Source organism: Schistocerca nitens, chromosome 6 (genome assembly GCF_023898315.1).
Source record: "Schistocerca nitens isolate TAMUIC-IGC-003100 chromosome 6, iqSchNite1.1, whole genome shotgun sequence".
In the NCBI taxonomy this organism is placed as follows: Eukaryota; Metazoa; Arthropoda; class Insecta; order Orthoptera; family Acrididae; genus Schistocerca; species Schistocerca nitens.
This window is the reverse complement of record NC_064619.1, coordinates 413,823,907-413,838,251: the sequence shown is the minus strand read 5'-3', so window position 1 is coordinate 413,838,251 and position 14,345 is coordinate 413,823,907. Positions and strand designations below refer to the sequence as shown.

Sequence of the window (14,345 nt, the reverse complement as noted above, 5' to 3'; positions counted from 1 at the left end):
GCAACATATGTAAAAGTTGGACCCGAAGAGAAAAAAAATTGCCACAAATAGTTTATTTGCTGATTAGAACATAGAAGCATGTGCTTGTGAATTGCTACTACAGAATACTTCTCTAATAATTGTAACAGTCTACAAATCCCCTCCAGAAAATTTCATCTATTTATGAGAAATCATGGTTATGAACTGCAGATTGAAACTGAAGAAACTGCAAAAAGGTGGGAATTTAAGGAGATGGGACCTGGATAAACTGAAAGAACCAGAGGTTGTAGAGTGTTTCAGGGAGAGCATAAGGGAACAATTGACAGGAATGGGGGAAAGAAATACAGTAGAAGAAGAATGGGTAGCTCTGAGGGATGAAGTAGTGAAGGCAGCAGAGGATCAAGTAGGTAAAAAGACGAGGGCTAATAGAAATCCTTGGGTAACAGAAGAAATATTGAATTTAATTGATGAAAGGAGAAAATATAAAAATGCAGTAAATGAAGCAGGCAAAAAGGAATACAAACATCTCAAAAATGAGATAGACAGGAAGTGTAAAATGGCTAAGCAGGGGTGGCTAGAGGACAAATGTAAGGATGTAGAGTCTTGTCTCACTAGGGGTAAGATAGATACTGCCTACAGGAAAATTAAAGAGACCTTTGGAGAGAAGAGAACCACTTGTATGAATATCAAGAGCTCAGATGGCAACCCAGTTCTAAGCAAAGAAGGGAAGGCAGAAAGGTGGAAGGAGTATATAGAGGGTTTATACAAGGGCGATGTACTTGAGGACAATATTATGGAAATGGAAGAGGATGTAGATGAAGATGAAATGGGAGATAAGATACTGCGTGAAGAGTTTGACAGAGCACTGAAAGACCTGAGTCGAAACAAGGCCCCGGGAGTAGACAACATTCCATTAGAACTACTGATGGCCTTGGGAGAGCCAGTCGTGACAAAACTCTACCATCTGGTGAGCAAGATGTATGAGACAGGCGAAATACCCACAGACTTCAAGAAGAATATAATAATTCCAATCCCAAAGAAAGCAGGTGTTGACAGATGTGAAAATTATCGAACTATCAGTTTAATAAGTCACAGCTGCAAAATACTAACGCGAATTCTTTACAGACGAATGGAAAAACTGGTAGAAACGAATCTCGGGGAAGATCAGTTTGGATTCCGTAGAAATGCTGGAACACGTGAGGCAATACTAACCTTACGACGTATCTTAGAAGAAAGATTAAGAAAAGGCAAACCTACGTTTCTAGCATTTGTAGACTTAGAGAAAGCTTTTGACAATGTTAACTGGAATACTCTCTTTCAAATTCTGAAGGTGGCAGGGGTAAAATACAGGGAGCGAAAGGCTATTTACAATTTGTACAGAAACCAGATGGCAGTTATAAGAGTCGAGGGGCATGAAAGGGAAGCAGTGGTTGGGAAAGGAGTGAGACAGGGTTGTAGCCTCTCCCCGATGTTATTCAATCTGTATATTGAGCAAGCAGTAAAGGAAACAAAAGAAAAGTTCGGAGTAGGTATTAAAATTCATGGAGAAGAAGTAAAAACTTTGAGGTTCACCGATGACATTGTAATTCTGTCAGAGACAGCAAAGGACTTGGAAGAGCAGTTGAATGGAATGGACAGTGTCTTGAAAGGAGGATATAAGATGAACATCAACAAAAGCAAAACGAGGATAATGGAATGTAGTCAAATTAAATCGGGTGATGCTGAGGGGATTAGATTAGGAAATGAGACACTTAAAGTAGTAAAGGAGTTTTGCTATTTAGGGAGTAAAATAACTGATGATGGTCGAAGCAGAGAGGATATAAAATGTAGACTGGCAATGGCAAGGAAATCGTTTCTGAAGAAGAGAAATTTGTTAACATCGAGTATAGATTTAAGTGTCAGGAAGTCGTTTCTGAAAGTATTTGTATGGAGTGTAGCCATGTATGGAAGTGAAACATGGACGATAACCAGTTTGGACAAGAAGAGAATAGAAGCTTTCGAAATGTGGTGCTATAGAAGAATGCTGAAGATAAGGTGGGTAGATAACGTAACTAATGAGGAGGTATTGAATAGAATTGTGGAGAAGAGAAGTTTGTGGCACAACTTGACTAGAAGAAGGGATCGGTTGGTAGGACATGTTTTGAGACATCAAGGGATCACAAATTTAGCATTGGAGGGCAGTGTGGAGGGTAAAAATTGTAGAGGGAGACCAAGAGATGAATAAGCAGATTCAGAAGGATGTAGGATGCAGTAGGTACTGGGAGATGAAGAAGCTTGCACAGGATAGAGTAGCATGGAGAGCTGCATCAAACCAGTCTCAGGACTGAAGACCACAACAACAACAACATGAGAAATCTAGATGCATTATTGAGCTGTGTGTCAGACAAAAAGAAAGAGTAATTCATGGAGATTTCAATGTAGATTTCTTAAAAGACAAAGACAGGAATAATGAAGTAGAATTATTATTTTGTTGTTGCAATCTAATTTCAGTAGTCAGTATTCCAAATTGTGTGGAGCAAGATAGGAGGAAACTGATTAATAACATTTTTATAGACATTCCTGGAGATTAATGGAAATAAACAGTAAGGCACCTTACAATCCTGAGATAGCTTTATACAAAGCACTGAGACTTATCAATGAGAACAGGATACCATGTTTTAAGAGTAAGTTAAATGTGGTATTATTGCATGAGGAATATATAAAAAAGAGATGCTAATGTTGAATTCAATTTATTCTGTAGTAAATTTGTGTAAGTATTTGAAAGTTGCTTTCCTAAAAAATTATCTTGAACAAGACAAGTAAGCTGTGGAATTAAAATCTCTTGCAAGAGGAAGAGGGAAATTTATATAAATGCAAGAGTAAGTCAAGATTTGATATTACTTGCATACTACAAAAAATTCTGTACTGTTTAAGAGAAGTCATTAAAAGACATATGTATTAACATCCTGGCAGAAATTAATATTGCAGATAATAAGAGTAAAGATATATGCAATACAAATGGGAGCATGGACAGCCAGTATGTGTACAAGATACCACAACAATTAAAATAAATGACAATGTTGTGACTTATAATTCACAAGTTGCAAGTAGTTTTAGTAATCACTTTCTAAATGTGGTAGGAAGAACTGTATTAAATGCTTCAGTTGAAGAAGCAAGAGAATATATTAGAAATGCCATTAACAAAATTTTAAGCAAATAGAAGTAGCACCAGCATCCTTCTCTGAAATTAATAGAATTCTAAAATACGAAAGCTCTTGTGGATTTCATGGAATTTCAAGCAGAATTTTGAAAAGTTGTTCTGACTTAACAAGTAATGTCCTAAGTGATATATGCAATGCATCACTGGCACAGGGATGTTTTCCAGGCAGGTTAAAATATGTAACTGTTGAACTTCTTCATAGGAAAGGTGACAAGACAGACTTACACAAGTATTGTCCAGTTTCCATACTGACATCTTTTTCCAAAATAATTTGAAAAAGTTATGTACTCAAGAATGGTCTCACATTTAAGTTGAAACAATTCACTTAGCTTGTCACAATTTGGATTCCAAAAGGATTACTTGACTGAGAATGCTATTTATGAATTCACTCATCAAACATCAAAAGCCTTAAATAATAAAAAAGTGCCAGTTGTAGGGAAAGACAGATTGCTACTTACCGTAAATAAGACACGTAAAGTTGCAGGCACAATTAAAAGGCACTTACATAAAGCTTTTCCCCATAGCCTTCAGCAGCAAAAGAGAAGCACACACCATTCACACAAACAAGCAAACACACTTCATGCACACATGACCTCCAACTCCAGCATCTTGGGCCAGAATCCCGAGACACATTAAGTGTCTTCTTTAGATAAGTAACAATCTGTCTTTTCCTATATTGTTGATATTCCTATCAGGAGTTTCGATTGTTTAATATAGCCAGTTGGTATTTTTTTGTGATATTTCCAAGGTGTTTGATTGTGTAGGTAATGTCACTTTCTTAGAAAACCTCAAGTTTTATGGAATTGGTGGATTTATATATGCTTGGTTTGAATTATACGTAACAAACAGATTGCAAAAGGTTGTGCTGAATAATTCAGACAGTGTCAGGAGGAAAGAAAATTTTAGTGTCAGGGGACAAATCCCCAAGGGAGTTCCACAGAATTCAATTTTGGGTCCACTCCTATTCCTTCCAGAGCCAACAAGCAGAATAGGTACTTTTTGCAGGCAATACTAGTGTTGTTGTAAATCCTATTAGAGAGAAAGCAACAGAAGAGTTAGTAAATTATATTTTACAAAGAATTATAAAATAGTTCTCAGAAAATGGACTCTCCTTAAATTTTGGCAAAAAGTGAAAAACTACACTAGTTCAGTTCTGTACAACAAATAGTCATACTGACAATTGCAACAATTGATGTAGCACATCAGCAGGAGTCAGTAAATTGCGTAGAATGCTCCAAATTTTTGGGTGTACATATTGATAAAAAACTGAACTGGAAGAAAGATACAAAGAATTAAGTTCAGCTACTTTTGCTCTTCATGTAATTGCTAGTCTTGGAAACAAATGATTCAGACCCTGCTGACATATTTTGCATATATCCATTCAATAATGTCTTACAGAATAATTATCTGTGGTAACTTCTATATAGCTACATTTGATAATGAAATTCACAATCAGTAATCTGTCGCTATTTAAGAGTTAACTGTTATGTCCATACCTACAACACTAGGAGGAATAAATGACCTTTATTGCCCATTATTAAATCTGTCAGTGGCTCAGAAAGGATTTCAACATGAAGAAATAAAAATGTTTGATCATTTACTGTGTAACATAAAAGATCTGAGAGATAGCAAAACAAGTTTTAAATGTAACTTAAAATTATTTCTCCTTCACTAATTTCTACTTAAAAACAAGTAGCCAGTAAAAAAAAAGGAAAAACTTAGTTTTTAAGTGCAGTTGTGTGAGTAGGACTAAAATAATAATTTGTTTATTAATGTTAAAACTAATCATCTATACATATTCTGTACATTGACTCATTCCACATCATTTTGATAAAAGAATTCTTCAGATGATCTATGGAACATGTAATTAACCAACTAACTAACTAACTAGATGGTTACCTGTTAGACTCATTAACTTGCCTTTTGTGCATTACAAGACATTGTACCCTCTCCATTTTCTTAACACAAACCTTGACCTTTTGTCACTCACCCTTGTGACTCTTTGCACCTGTTACTTATTCATTTGAAAATATTTTCAAGTTATGACCTATCTTAGCTGGCCGGAGTGGCCATGCGGTTCTAGGCACTACAGTCTGAAACCGAGTGACCGCTATGGTCGCAGGTTCGAATCCTGCCTCTGGCAGGGATGTGTGAGATGTCCTTAGGTTAGTTAGGTTTAATTAGTTCTAAGTTCTAGGTGACTGATGACCTCAGAAGTTAAGTCGCTTAGTGCTCAGAGCCATTTTTATGACCTATCTTATCTAATAGTTTGTCATGGAAGCCATCTAGAGGAATCATCCCTAGAAACCCAGAATCCTAAACCTCTCACCTGGTTCAGATTCATTGAAGACAGTTTTGTGATCTGGATTGAGGATGAGGACACCCTATCCACATTCCTCCAGAACCTCAACAACTTCTCCCCCATTTGCTTCACCTGATCCTACTCAACCCAACAAGTTACAATTCTAGATGTTGACCTCCACATCAAAGATGGTTACAACAGTACCACCATCCATATTGAAACTACTAACCACCAGCAATACCTCCACTTTGACAGCTGCCACCCATTCCATACCAAGAAATCCCTTCCGTACAGCCTAGCCACCTGTGGTGATCGCATCTGCAGTGACAACCACTCCTTCTCAAAATGTACTGAAGGTTTCATTGAAGCTGTCACAGACCGTAATTATCCTCCCAACCATGTACAAAATCAAATCTCCTGTGCCTTATCTTTCCAGTCTCCCACCACCTCCCAAAGTCCCATTGTCCGGCCACAGAGGAGCATTCCCCTCGTAACTCAGTACCACCCAGGACTGGAGCAACTGAATACTTTCTCCACCAGGGTTTGGACTACCTCTCATCGTGTCCTGAAATGAGAAATGTCCTGTCCACTATCCTTCCCACCCTTCCCACAGTGGTATTCTGCCATCCACCAAACCTACACAATATACTCGTCCTTCCTTACTCAACTCCTGCTTCCAACCCCTTCCCTCATGGCTCATACCCCTTAATAGACCTAGATGCAAGACCTGTCCCATATGTCCTCACACCACCACCACCACCACCACCTTCAGTCCGGTCACAAACATCATCTATCCCATCAAAGGCAGGGCTACCTGTGAAACCAGTCATCTTATCTACAAGCTGAGCTGCAACCACTGTGCTGCATTCTATGTGGGCATGACAACCAATAAGCTGTCTGTCTGCATGAATGGCCACCGACAAACTGTGGCCAAGAAACAACTGTACCACCCTGATGCTGAGCATGCCTCCCAACATGACATTCTTTATTTCAATGACTGCTTCACAGCCTGTTCCATATGGATCCTTCCCACCGACACCAGTTATTCTGAATTGCGCAGGTGAAAACTTTCCCTGCAATACATCCTACGTTCTTGTAACCCTCCTGGCCCCAACCTTCATTATTCATTGTCCTCACCCATCCAGCCCCTTCCCTGTTCACATTCCAGTACTACACAGCTGTCACTCCACCATCTCTTCCAGTCTTTTTACTCTCTCCTTTTCCACTATTCCCCCCCCCCCCTCCCCACTTCTACCCTGCCCTCCGTCTAACCTGCAGCACTTCACTATCCGCCACTCCTACCATACTATCCCTCCCCCTCCCTGCCCCAGCCTTCTCCTTACCTCAACCCAGTCACCTCCTCCATCATGCACGGGTGCTGCTGCTCGAAGTGTGCTTTCAGTTGCCTAAGACTGCAGTCGTATGTGTGAGTTGTGTTTGCGTGAGTGTGTGGGTCTGTCGTCTAAGGTTGATGAAGGCCTTACTGGCCAAAAGTTTTATTTGTGACAATTTTTTTGTTGTGCCTATCTGTGACTCGGCATCTCCGCTATATGGTGAGTAGCAGCTTATCTTTTCATGATATTGTTACATTTCATCCTGGATCTTCCAGTGTTTGAGTTTGTCATGTTTATTATTTGCACCTTTTTCTAATAGACACTCTCATTCCTGGTTTTTTAGATAAAGAAAATTTAACTCTGTGCTTCAATGTTTGGCGAATGCATGGTTATACATGAAATGAAATACAAATAATATGAGCAGTGATGCAGGCCCTTCAACCCCCTCGGGCCTTTAGGCTCACAATATATGACCTACAAACCTCCAGTCACGACCTATCCTCCCATTTGTTGTTGTGTGTGATTTAGCACTGGTGTACATCATTTCTCAGTAGCAGTGTGTTATTCCATGTTCACATATCTATTTGCTTTTCAAAATGTCCTGTATTTCTACTCAATTGGTGAAAATAACCAGCAATTCTATATCTTCAGCTGACCCTCTCTGAATTTTATTGCACAATTCCCTCAGTTTGAAACGTATTTCAGTTGCATTCCCTTTATAATTGTATTTGAACAGATCTTTGCTAAATCTTTGTTCAAATGAAGCTTTGCAAACCTTTTCTAATTTGAAGCTCTGTGCATATTATTTATTTGATAATCAAATTATTTCACTTCTGGTCTCTCATTACTTGACCATCATTAGATTCATTTACAGTAGTTTGAAGAAGCCCATGTGCTCAGTTGACCCCTTTATTCTTAGATAATATTCCCAAAACGTTATCTTCTAGATATACTGTCTTCCCAACTCTTGACTCTTTTTTTTCCCCTCTAGAAATTGTAACTTCTGTTATTAGCTATTTGAGTTTTTGATTTATGTTATCAGTGGAATTTTGAACTTTTCCAAAAGAAGCACCAAGCCTTTAATTTATTTTTTCAAAATTTTCCTCAACAGAATGATTAATTTCTTATAGTCAATTATTAATTGCTTCCTGGTTTTTCTGAAACTATTAGTTTTTTATTTAATCCCTTTGTAAAACTTATCCTCATCTTTCACACTCAGTATGATCTGCCATATTATTTTCATGGATCTACTCATTATGCTAAGATTGCAGACTGTTGTGCACTCAATGTGGCATTGTGCTGAGCTACACAGAGATAAGATCAGCCTACCATAAATTTTGAGATGTCTGGCCACATGTTGATATGTTGTGCCGTGTTCACTAGGTGTGGTGGAAACTCTACCTCTCATAATGCCTCCTCCCTGCTGTGATGACAATTGTGTGCTGTGAAGCAACCATGCGCCATCTGGCAGCTGCTTGCTGCCTTGAGCCTTATGCCATATTGCCCATCTCATACACAAAACCTCAAAAACTGTTTTTCCGCTTGATCTCAGACTTTAATATTGCGTTCACTTCACAGATTTTAGCATTCTAAAATGTCGACTGTCACTCATCAACACTGTTGGGTAATTTTGACAAAAAGCAAAAAAAATATTGGTGAAGTTACTTCCACCTATTCTTATGTAAAGATTCACACTTTATCAGTGTTGTATTATTTACAGAGCACTATGATCTTATGTTCTTTACTAATGTTATTAATCAAAATCTTTGCACAGCCTATCAAAGTCACTGTTCAATGGATTACAGGAAAAAAGTCACTGTTCCTACTGATTCATTGTTGTTCATTATTACTTGCAGTACAATTCTTCAGTCAGTCACTCAGTATTATCCCCTCAGGGCAAATCATGTCCCACACCTCCACTCTAAAAGCCCTGCCCTACTGGCTGGAGGTAACAGCCTGGTCATACATGAGAAGGCTATGATATGTTTGATATGTACAGTATCAGTTGTGCATTGTGGTGTTCTGTAGCTCACTTTGTCTCTTCTAATGTTGAATATCCTTCTCAATGTGGAGGTCATGTGATTCCATTTATGAAGTGGCATGGCAACTTGTGACTGTAGAAAAATATAGGTCTGCTTTTCACTAAAACGGATGTCAGTTTTGTTTTAAAGGATGTGTATTATTTATTCTTGCCACAGCGCTGTTAAAATTACACACACATAAAATATTACACAGCATTTGATATGACTGCCTATTTCATATATCAATACTTGACACTTGGCAATTATAATATTGGTCATTCTTTATGATCACAGAAACAATTAATCTTGGCATTGGACACTCCTCAGCTCAAGATATTAATAATCGCCATCTGTGGCTAAGGTTGCCACCCAATCTTTCATGCAACCTCAAGGTACAATTAATACTTCTTTAAATAAACTTTTGAGTGGTTAACAGACCTTGCAAACTCTTTGTTTTGTGACCTCACACTACAACTTTTCACCGCTGCCACCAGCATGTGTAGTGAAAGGATCAGCTCAGTTACTAATACATTTGACTAGGGAATACCCAAATAAATTATAAGCTGCTCCATTAAGTTTCGGGAATGCCGTACGGCTCTCTCTGAAGATGGCTGAAAGGTATACAGCCGAAATATTAGAAGAAGAAGCAGAATACATGCGGCTGCATTCCCGAAACTTAATGGAGCAGTCATTGCGCCGCGAAAACCTGAAGACTCACAAATTATAAGCTCATTGTTTGTGGAGGCATATGTCATGTTTTTCAAATCATATAGTCATTGAAACAAATTAAGAGGAGATTGGAGACAGGACTGAATACTCTGGTTTGCCTTGTTTTGCTCTGAATTTAATGTTACGTCTGTGGTGTTATTTGTCAGTGTAACCATATGCATTATGTAGTAAAAGATGACCTCACCTATGGAAGAGAGCTGCCATAACATTTATTTTACCCTATGAATTTATAGTACATTTAACCAAGTTATTGACTAGGTCACAGAATACGTCAGCAGAAAAAAATTTTCTTGTTTAGCTGTGACAGAACTTTGTTAGCATTTTTATGGTTTTATCTGTGAAGAATCCCTCAAAGAAGGCAAATTGACAGGCAGTTAAAAATTCTGATCAGACAAATGTGTCAGTATTCTGTTGTTGGCTATTTCCTCTAACATTTTGGAATAGGCTGAAAGATGTGCAGTGTGCTTGTATTTAGAGGTATTTCTTCTGTTGCCATTTTTATAGATGGGCATTCCTACAGCATATTTAAATTTTTTGACTGATTACAGAGGTAGTTCAAGGGCAGTCTTATAATATTTTCACAAGATTTTAGTGCTCTGCTAGCGTGCTAGCAGTACCATCATGGCCAAAAGAATTACTGATTTTTAGTGACTACTTTCCATAATCTCCTTTGATTTTGTAATTTTGAAAGTAATCTATCAGTACATACAGTGTATTTTGGAGCAAATCATAAGCATCCAGAAATGGATGATTGCTGATTAGTGCGCTGTTACTGTCCATCAGGGATGTAACCATTGAATCTTGTGATCAGTGATGTTATTGAGTATCATTTTAGGAACATCTGTTGTATGGATATCAGTTTCATTTGCCTCAGTATTTTACTTACTCCAGATTCTTTTTGCTTGATTCTTTCATTGTTTTACTTTTTAAATATCTAATATATTTTATATTATGAGTTAGTTGTAAGTAGCACAAAATTTTGCAACACAATGTGGAAGTTACTGTGAGAAAGGACACAATAAAATTACTTATTTGTATAAAGTATCAGATAGCTTCTGTAGTGTTTGCTTGTGTGTTTTTATCTATTTTGTGTTAATATTAAACATATGTAATTTGAATGGCATATTGATACTAGATTAAACTTTGTTCATTCTACTTTCCCAATTTGTGTTCAAGACTTAGTTAAATACTAAACTTCATTTTATTTGCAGAGGAAGAACCATTCTTAGCCATAAATTCGTATCCCATTCACGATGTCTCAGAATGGCGTGATCTGAATTTAAAATTCGTTCTCCAATGTTACCGTGACTACTGCTTTTTTGATTCTTGTGACTATCTTGAAGCTATGTGGCCAAAAATAAAAACAGTCATGAATAAGGCACTGACATGGGATGAAGATAATGATGGCCTTATTGAAAATAGTGGATTTGCTGATCAGACATTTGATGCCTGGATCATGAAGGGACCAAGGTGAGCTCAGTGCACAAGTAATTTTTTCTTATCGTGAAAGTGCCAAGGAACATTGTATTTTGCTTACTCACCTGTTAGTATACTGTGCCATGGAAATCAGCGTGTTTGCAATTCTATATATTGACAAAAAATTTTCCAACTAGAAATTGAATACGAGTAATATATATTCTGCAACTCCACTTAAAAATATATGCACACTCCACTTCCCAGTCAAGCGTCAGGAAAATGATGCAAAGGCTCCACCCTTGTAACATATCATCATCGATTTCCTGTGTATTCATTTGCCTATCTTTTTTCTATAACTTAAAGATTGATAATTTACAATCCATTATTTCTGGGGAGTAAAATGTAAGTAATGCAGTGGGCCTTCAGATGTGACATACAGCATTATCGAGGATATTCAGCCCAGTTGTCATTCGTGTGATTATTGCCATAACATGTTTCGGGGTAGCATTATCCCTACCTTATTTTGTTTTCTTTTTTAAGGTAGAGTATAACTCAGGATGTCTGTAATACTAACATGTCTGTCGGTATAAGGGGGATTGTTTTATCTGGTTTCTTTGCTTTTAGCACTTGAAAATGGGATAATATTGTCCTGAAACATGTTGTAGCAATAATCACATGACTGACAAATGGGTTGAATATCCTCAATATTGCTTGAATAACAGTTGTATGATGGCTTCACATCAGTTCTGACTTACACTATGTTTTAAAAATACAGCAAATAGCAGTTTCCTGTAAAAACATATTTATTTCAGATTATCCATGGTATTTGATTGTCCATGCAGTCTTGGGTTCACATTAACATAGATAATCTGGAGTTCTCTGTGTTTATATTTCAGAGAGTGAGATCGATCTATAACTTTACTACAGAATTCTGTGGTAAGAGCATAAAACATAGTGACTGGTCTGAACGTTTTATTTGAGACAGATACTAGTACTGAATTTAATGTACTTACTATGGGCAGAAGAGTATCTTCAAAGGTAAAAGAGGTGCATAACCAAAACCAGCAAGCTCTTGAGGTATATTTATGTAATAGACAGTATTGCAATATGTTAAGAGGAGTGCTTGGAAACTAGAATGTTGGAAATTGCAAAAGACAAAAAAAAATCAAACTGATTTGGCATAATATTGAGATAGACAAGTATAGATATGGATCATGACATTATTTCTGCTACAGGAAAAAGTAATATTATAAATGATATTATGCCTTAGCAGATAATGGATTAATTTCATAGGAAAGTTCTGGTAGCATGTAAATACTTTAAGAGCAAAGGAGACCACTCACTGAAAAGCAGAAGCATTGAGTCATTGACGAGCACACACAAAACAGAAAGAAAATTTGCTAGCTTTTGGAGTAAGCGCCTTTAAAACCAGAGTACACATTCATGCGCACACAGCCTATGCACCAACTGGCTGAATGCTCAATGCCAGTGGTGCATTTCAATAGGTGAACTATATTGGGTTGGAATTGTGTCAGGTGGGGTGGGAAGAAGGAGGGGGGGGGGAGGAGGAGGAGGAGGAGGAGGAGGAGGAGGAAGCAGGGGGCAGGGAGAGGGGTTGGAGATGAACCTGAGTGCAGTGTACAGGGTTATTACAAATGATTGAAGTGATTTCACAGCTCTACAATAACTTTATTATTTGAGATATTTTCACAATGCTTTGCACACACATACAAAAACTCAAAAAGTTTTTTTAGGCATTCACAAATGTTCGATATGTGCCCCTTTAGTGATTCGGCAGACATCAAGCCGATAATCAAGTTCCTCCCACACTCGGCGCAGCATGTCCCCATCAATGAGTTCGAAAGCATCGTTGATGCGAGCTCGCAGTTCTGGCACGTTTCTTGGTAGAGGAGGTTTAAACACTGAATCTTTCACGTAACCCCACTGAAAGAAATCGCATGGGGTTAAGTCGGGAGAGCGTGGAGGCCATGACATGAATTGCTGATCATGATCTCCACCACGACCGATCCATCGGTTTTCCAATCTCCTGTTTAAGAAATGCCGAACATCATGATGGAAGTGCGGTGGAACACCATCCTGTTGAAAGATGAAGTCGGCGCTGTCGGTCTCCAGTTGTGGCATGAGCCAATTTTCCAGCATGTCCAGATACACGTGTCCTGTAACGTTTTTTTCGCACAAGAAAAAGGGGCCGTAAACTTTAAACCGTGAGATTGCAGAAAACACGTTAACTTTTGGTGAATTGCGAATTTCCTGCACGAATGCGTGAGGATTCTCTACCGCCCAGATTCGCACATTGTGTCTGTTCACTTCACCATTAAGAAAAAATGTTGCTTCATCACTGAAAACAAGTTTCGCACTGAACGCATCCTCTTCCATGAGCTGTTGTAACCGCGCCAAAAATTCAAAGCGTTTGATTTTGTCATCGGGTGTCAGGGCTTGTAGCAATTGTTAACGGTAAGGCTTCTGCTTTAGCCGTTTCCGTAAGATTTTCCAAACCGTCGGCTGTGGTACGTTTAGCTCCCTGCTTGCTTTATTCGTCGACTTCCGCGGGCTAGGCGTGAAACTTGCCCGCACGCGTTCAACCGTTTCTTCGCTCACTGCAGGCCGATCCGTTGATTTCCCCTTACAGAGGCATCCAGAAGCTTTAAACTGCACATACCATCGCCGAATGGAGTAAGCAGTTGGTGGATCTTTGTTGAACTTTGTCCTGAAGTGTCGTTCCACTCTTATGACTGACTCATGTGAGTGCATTTCAAGCACGACATATGCTTTCTCGGCTCCTGTTGCCATTTTGTCTCACTGCGCTCTCGAGTGCTCTGGCGGCAGAAACCTGAAGTGCGGCTTCAGCCGAACAAAACTTTGAGTTTTTCTACGTATCTGTAGTGTGTCGTGACCATATGTCAATGAATGGAGCCACAGTGAATTTATGAAATCGCTTCAATCATTTGTAATAGCCCTGTACTTGTGTGTTTTGAAGGTGTGCTGCTTTGTGTGTAGTGTGGAACGGTTTCTTTCATGTTGTGTTGTAAACATTATTGTATTATGGAGTGGACTGAATATTGTAAAAAGTTCATCAAACTCATATTTTGTTCCATAAGAGTAGAGTGTAATCAACATATGTGCTGTAACAAACTATTTGTATGGCAAGGTTAATTTTACCATTAAAAATGTTTTTATTTTTTTTTTTATTTTTTAAGCAGTTGCTGACTATGCCAGCAAGGAGCTTGATATGTTGTTACTCTAACAAAGCATTTCGGAGTAAACCCTTAGCTAAGTTTTATTTCTGTTGGTAGATCTTACCATTAAATGAGGAATAGTTATGGCACAGTGGAAGTTCAAATAAG

At 38.3% G+C, this 14,345-nt stretch overlaps 1 protein-coding gene across 1 annotated transcript in view; it reads left to right on the top strand.

Moving 5' to 3' along the window:
- LOC126263682 (non-lysosomal glucosylceramidase) overlaps positions 1 to 14,345 on the top strand; it is a 257,286-nt gene that overhangs the window by 189,297 nt on the left and 53,644 nt on the right. Inside the window, exon 12 of the mRNA XM_049960807.1 lies at positions 10,776 to 11,034. Within this exon, the coding sequence (XP_049816764.1) occupies positions 10,776 to 11,034 (259 nt within the window). The remainder of the gene's footprint in view (positions 1 to 10,775; positions 11,035 to 14,345) is intronic.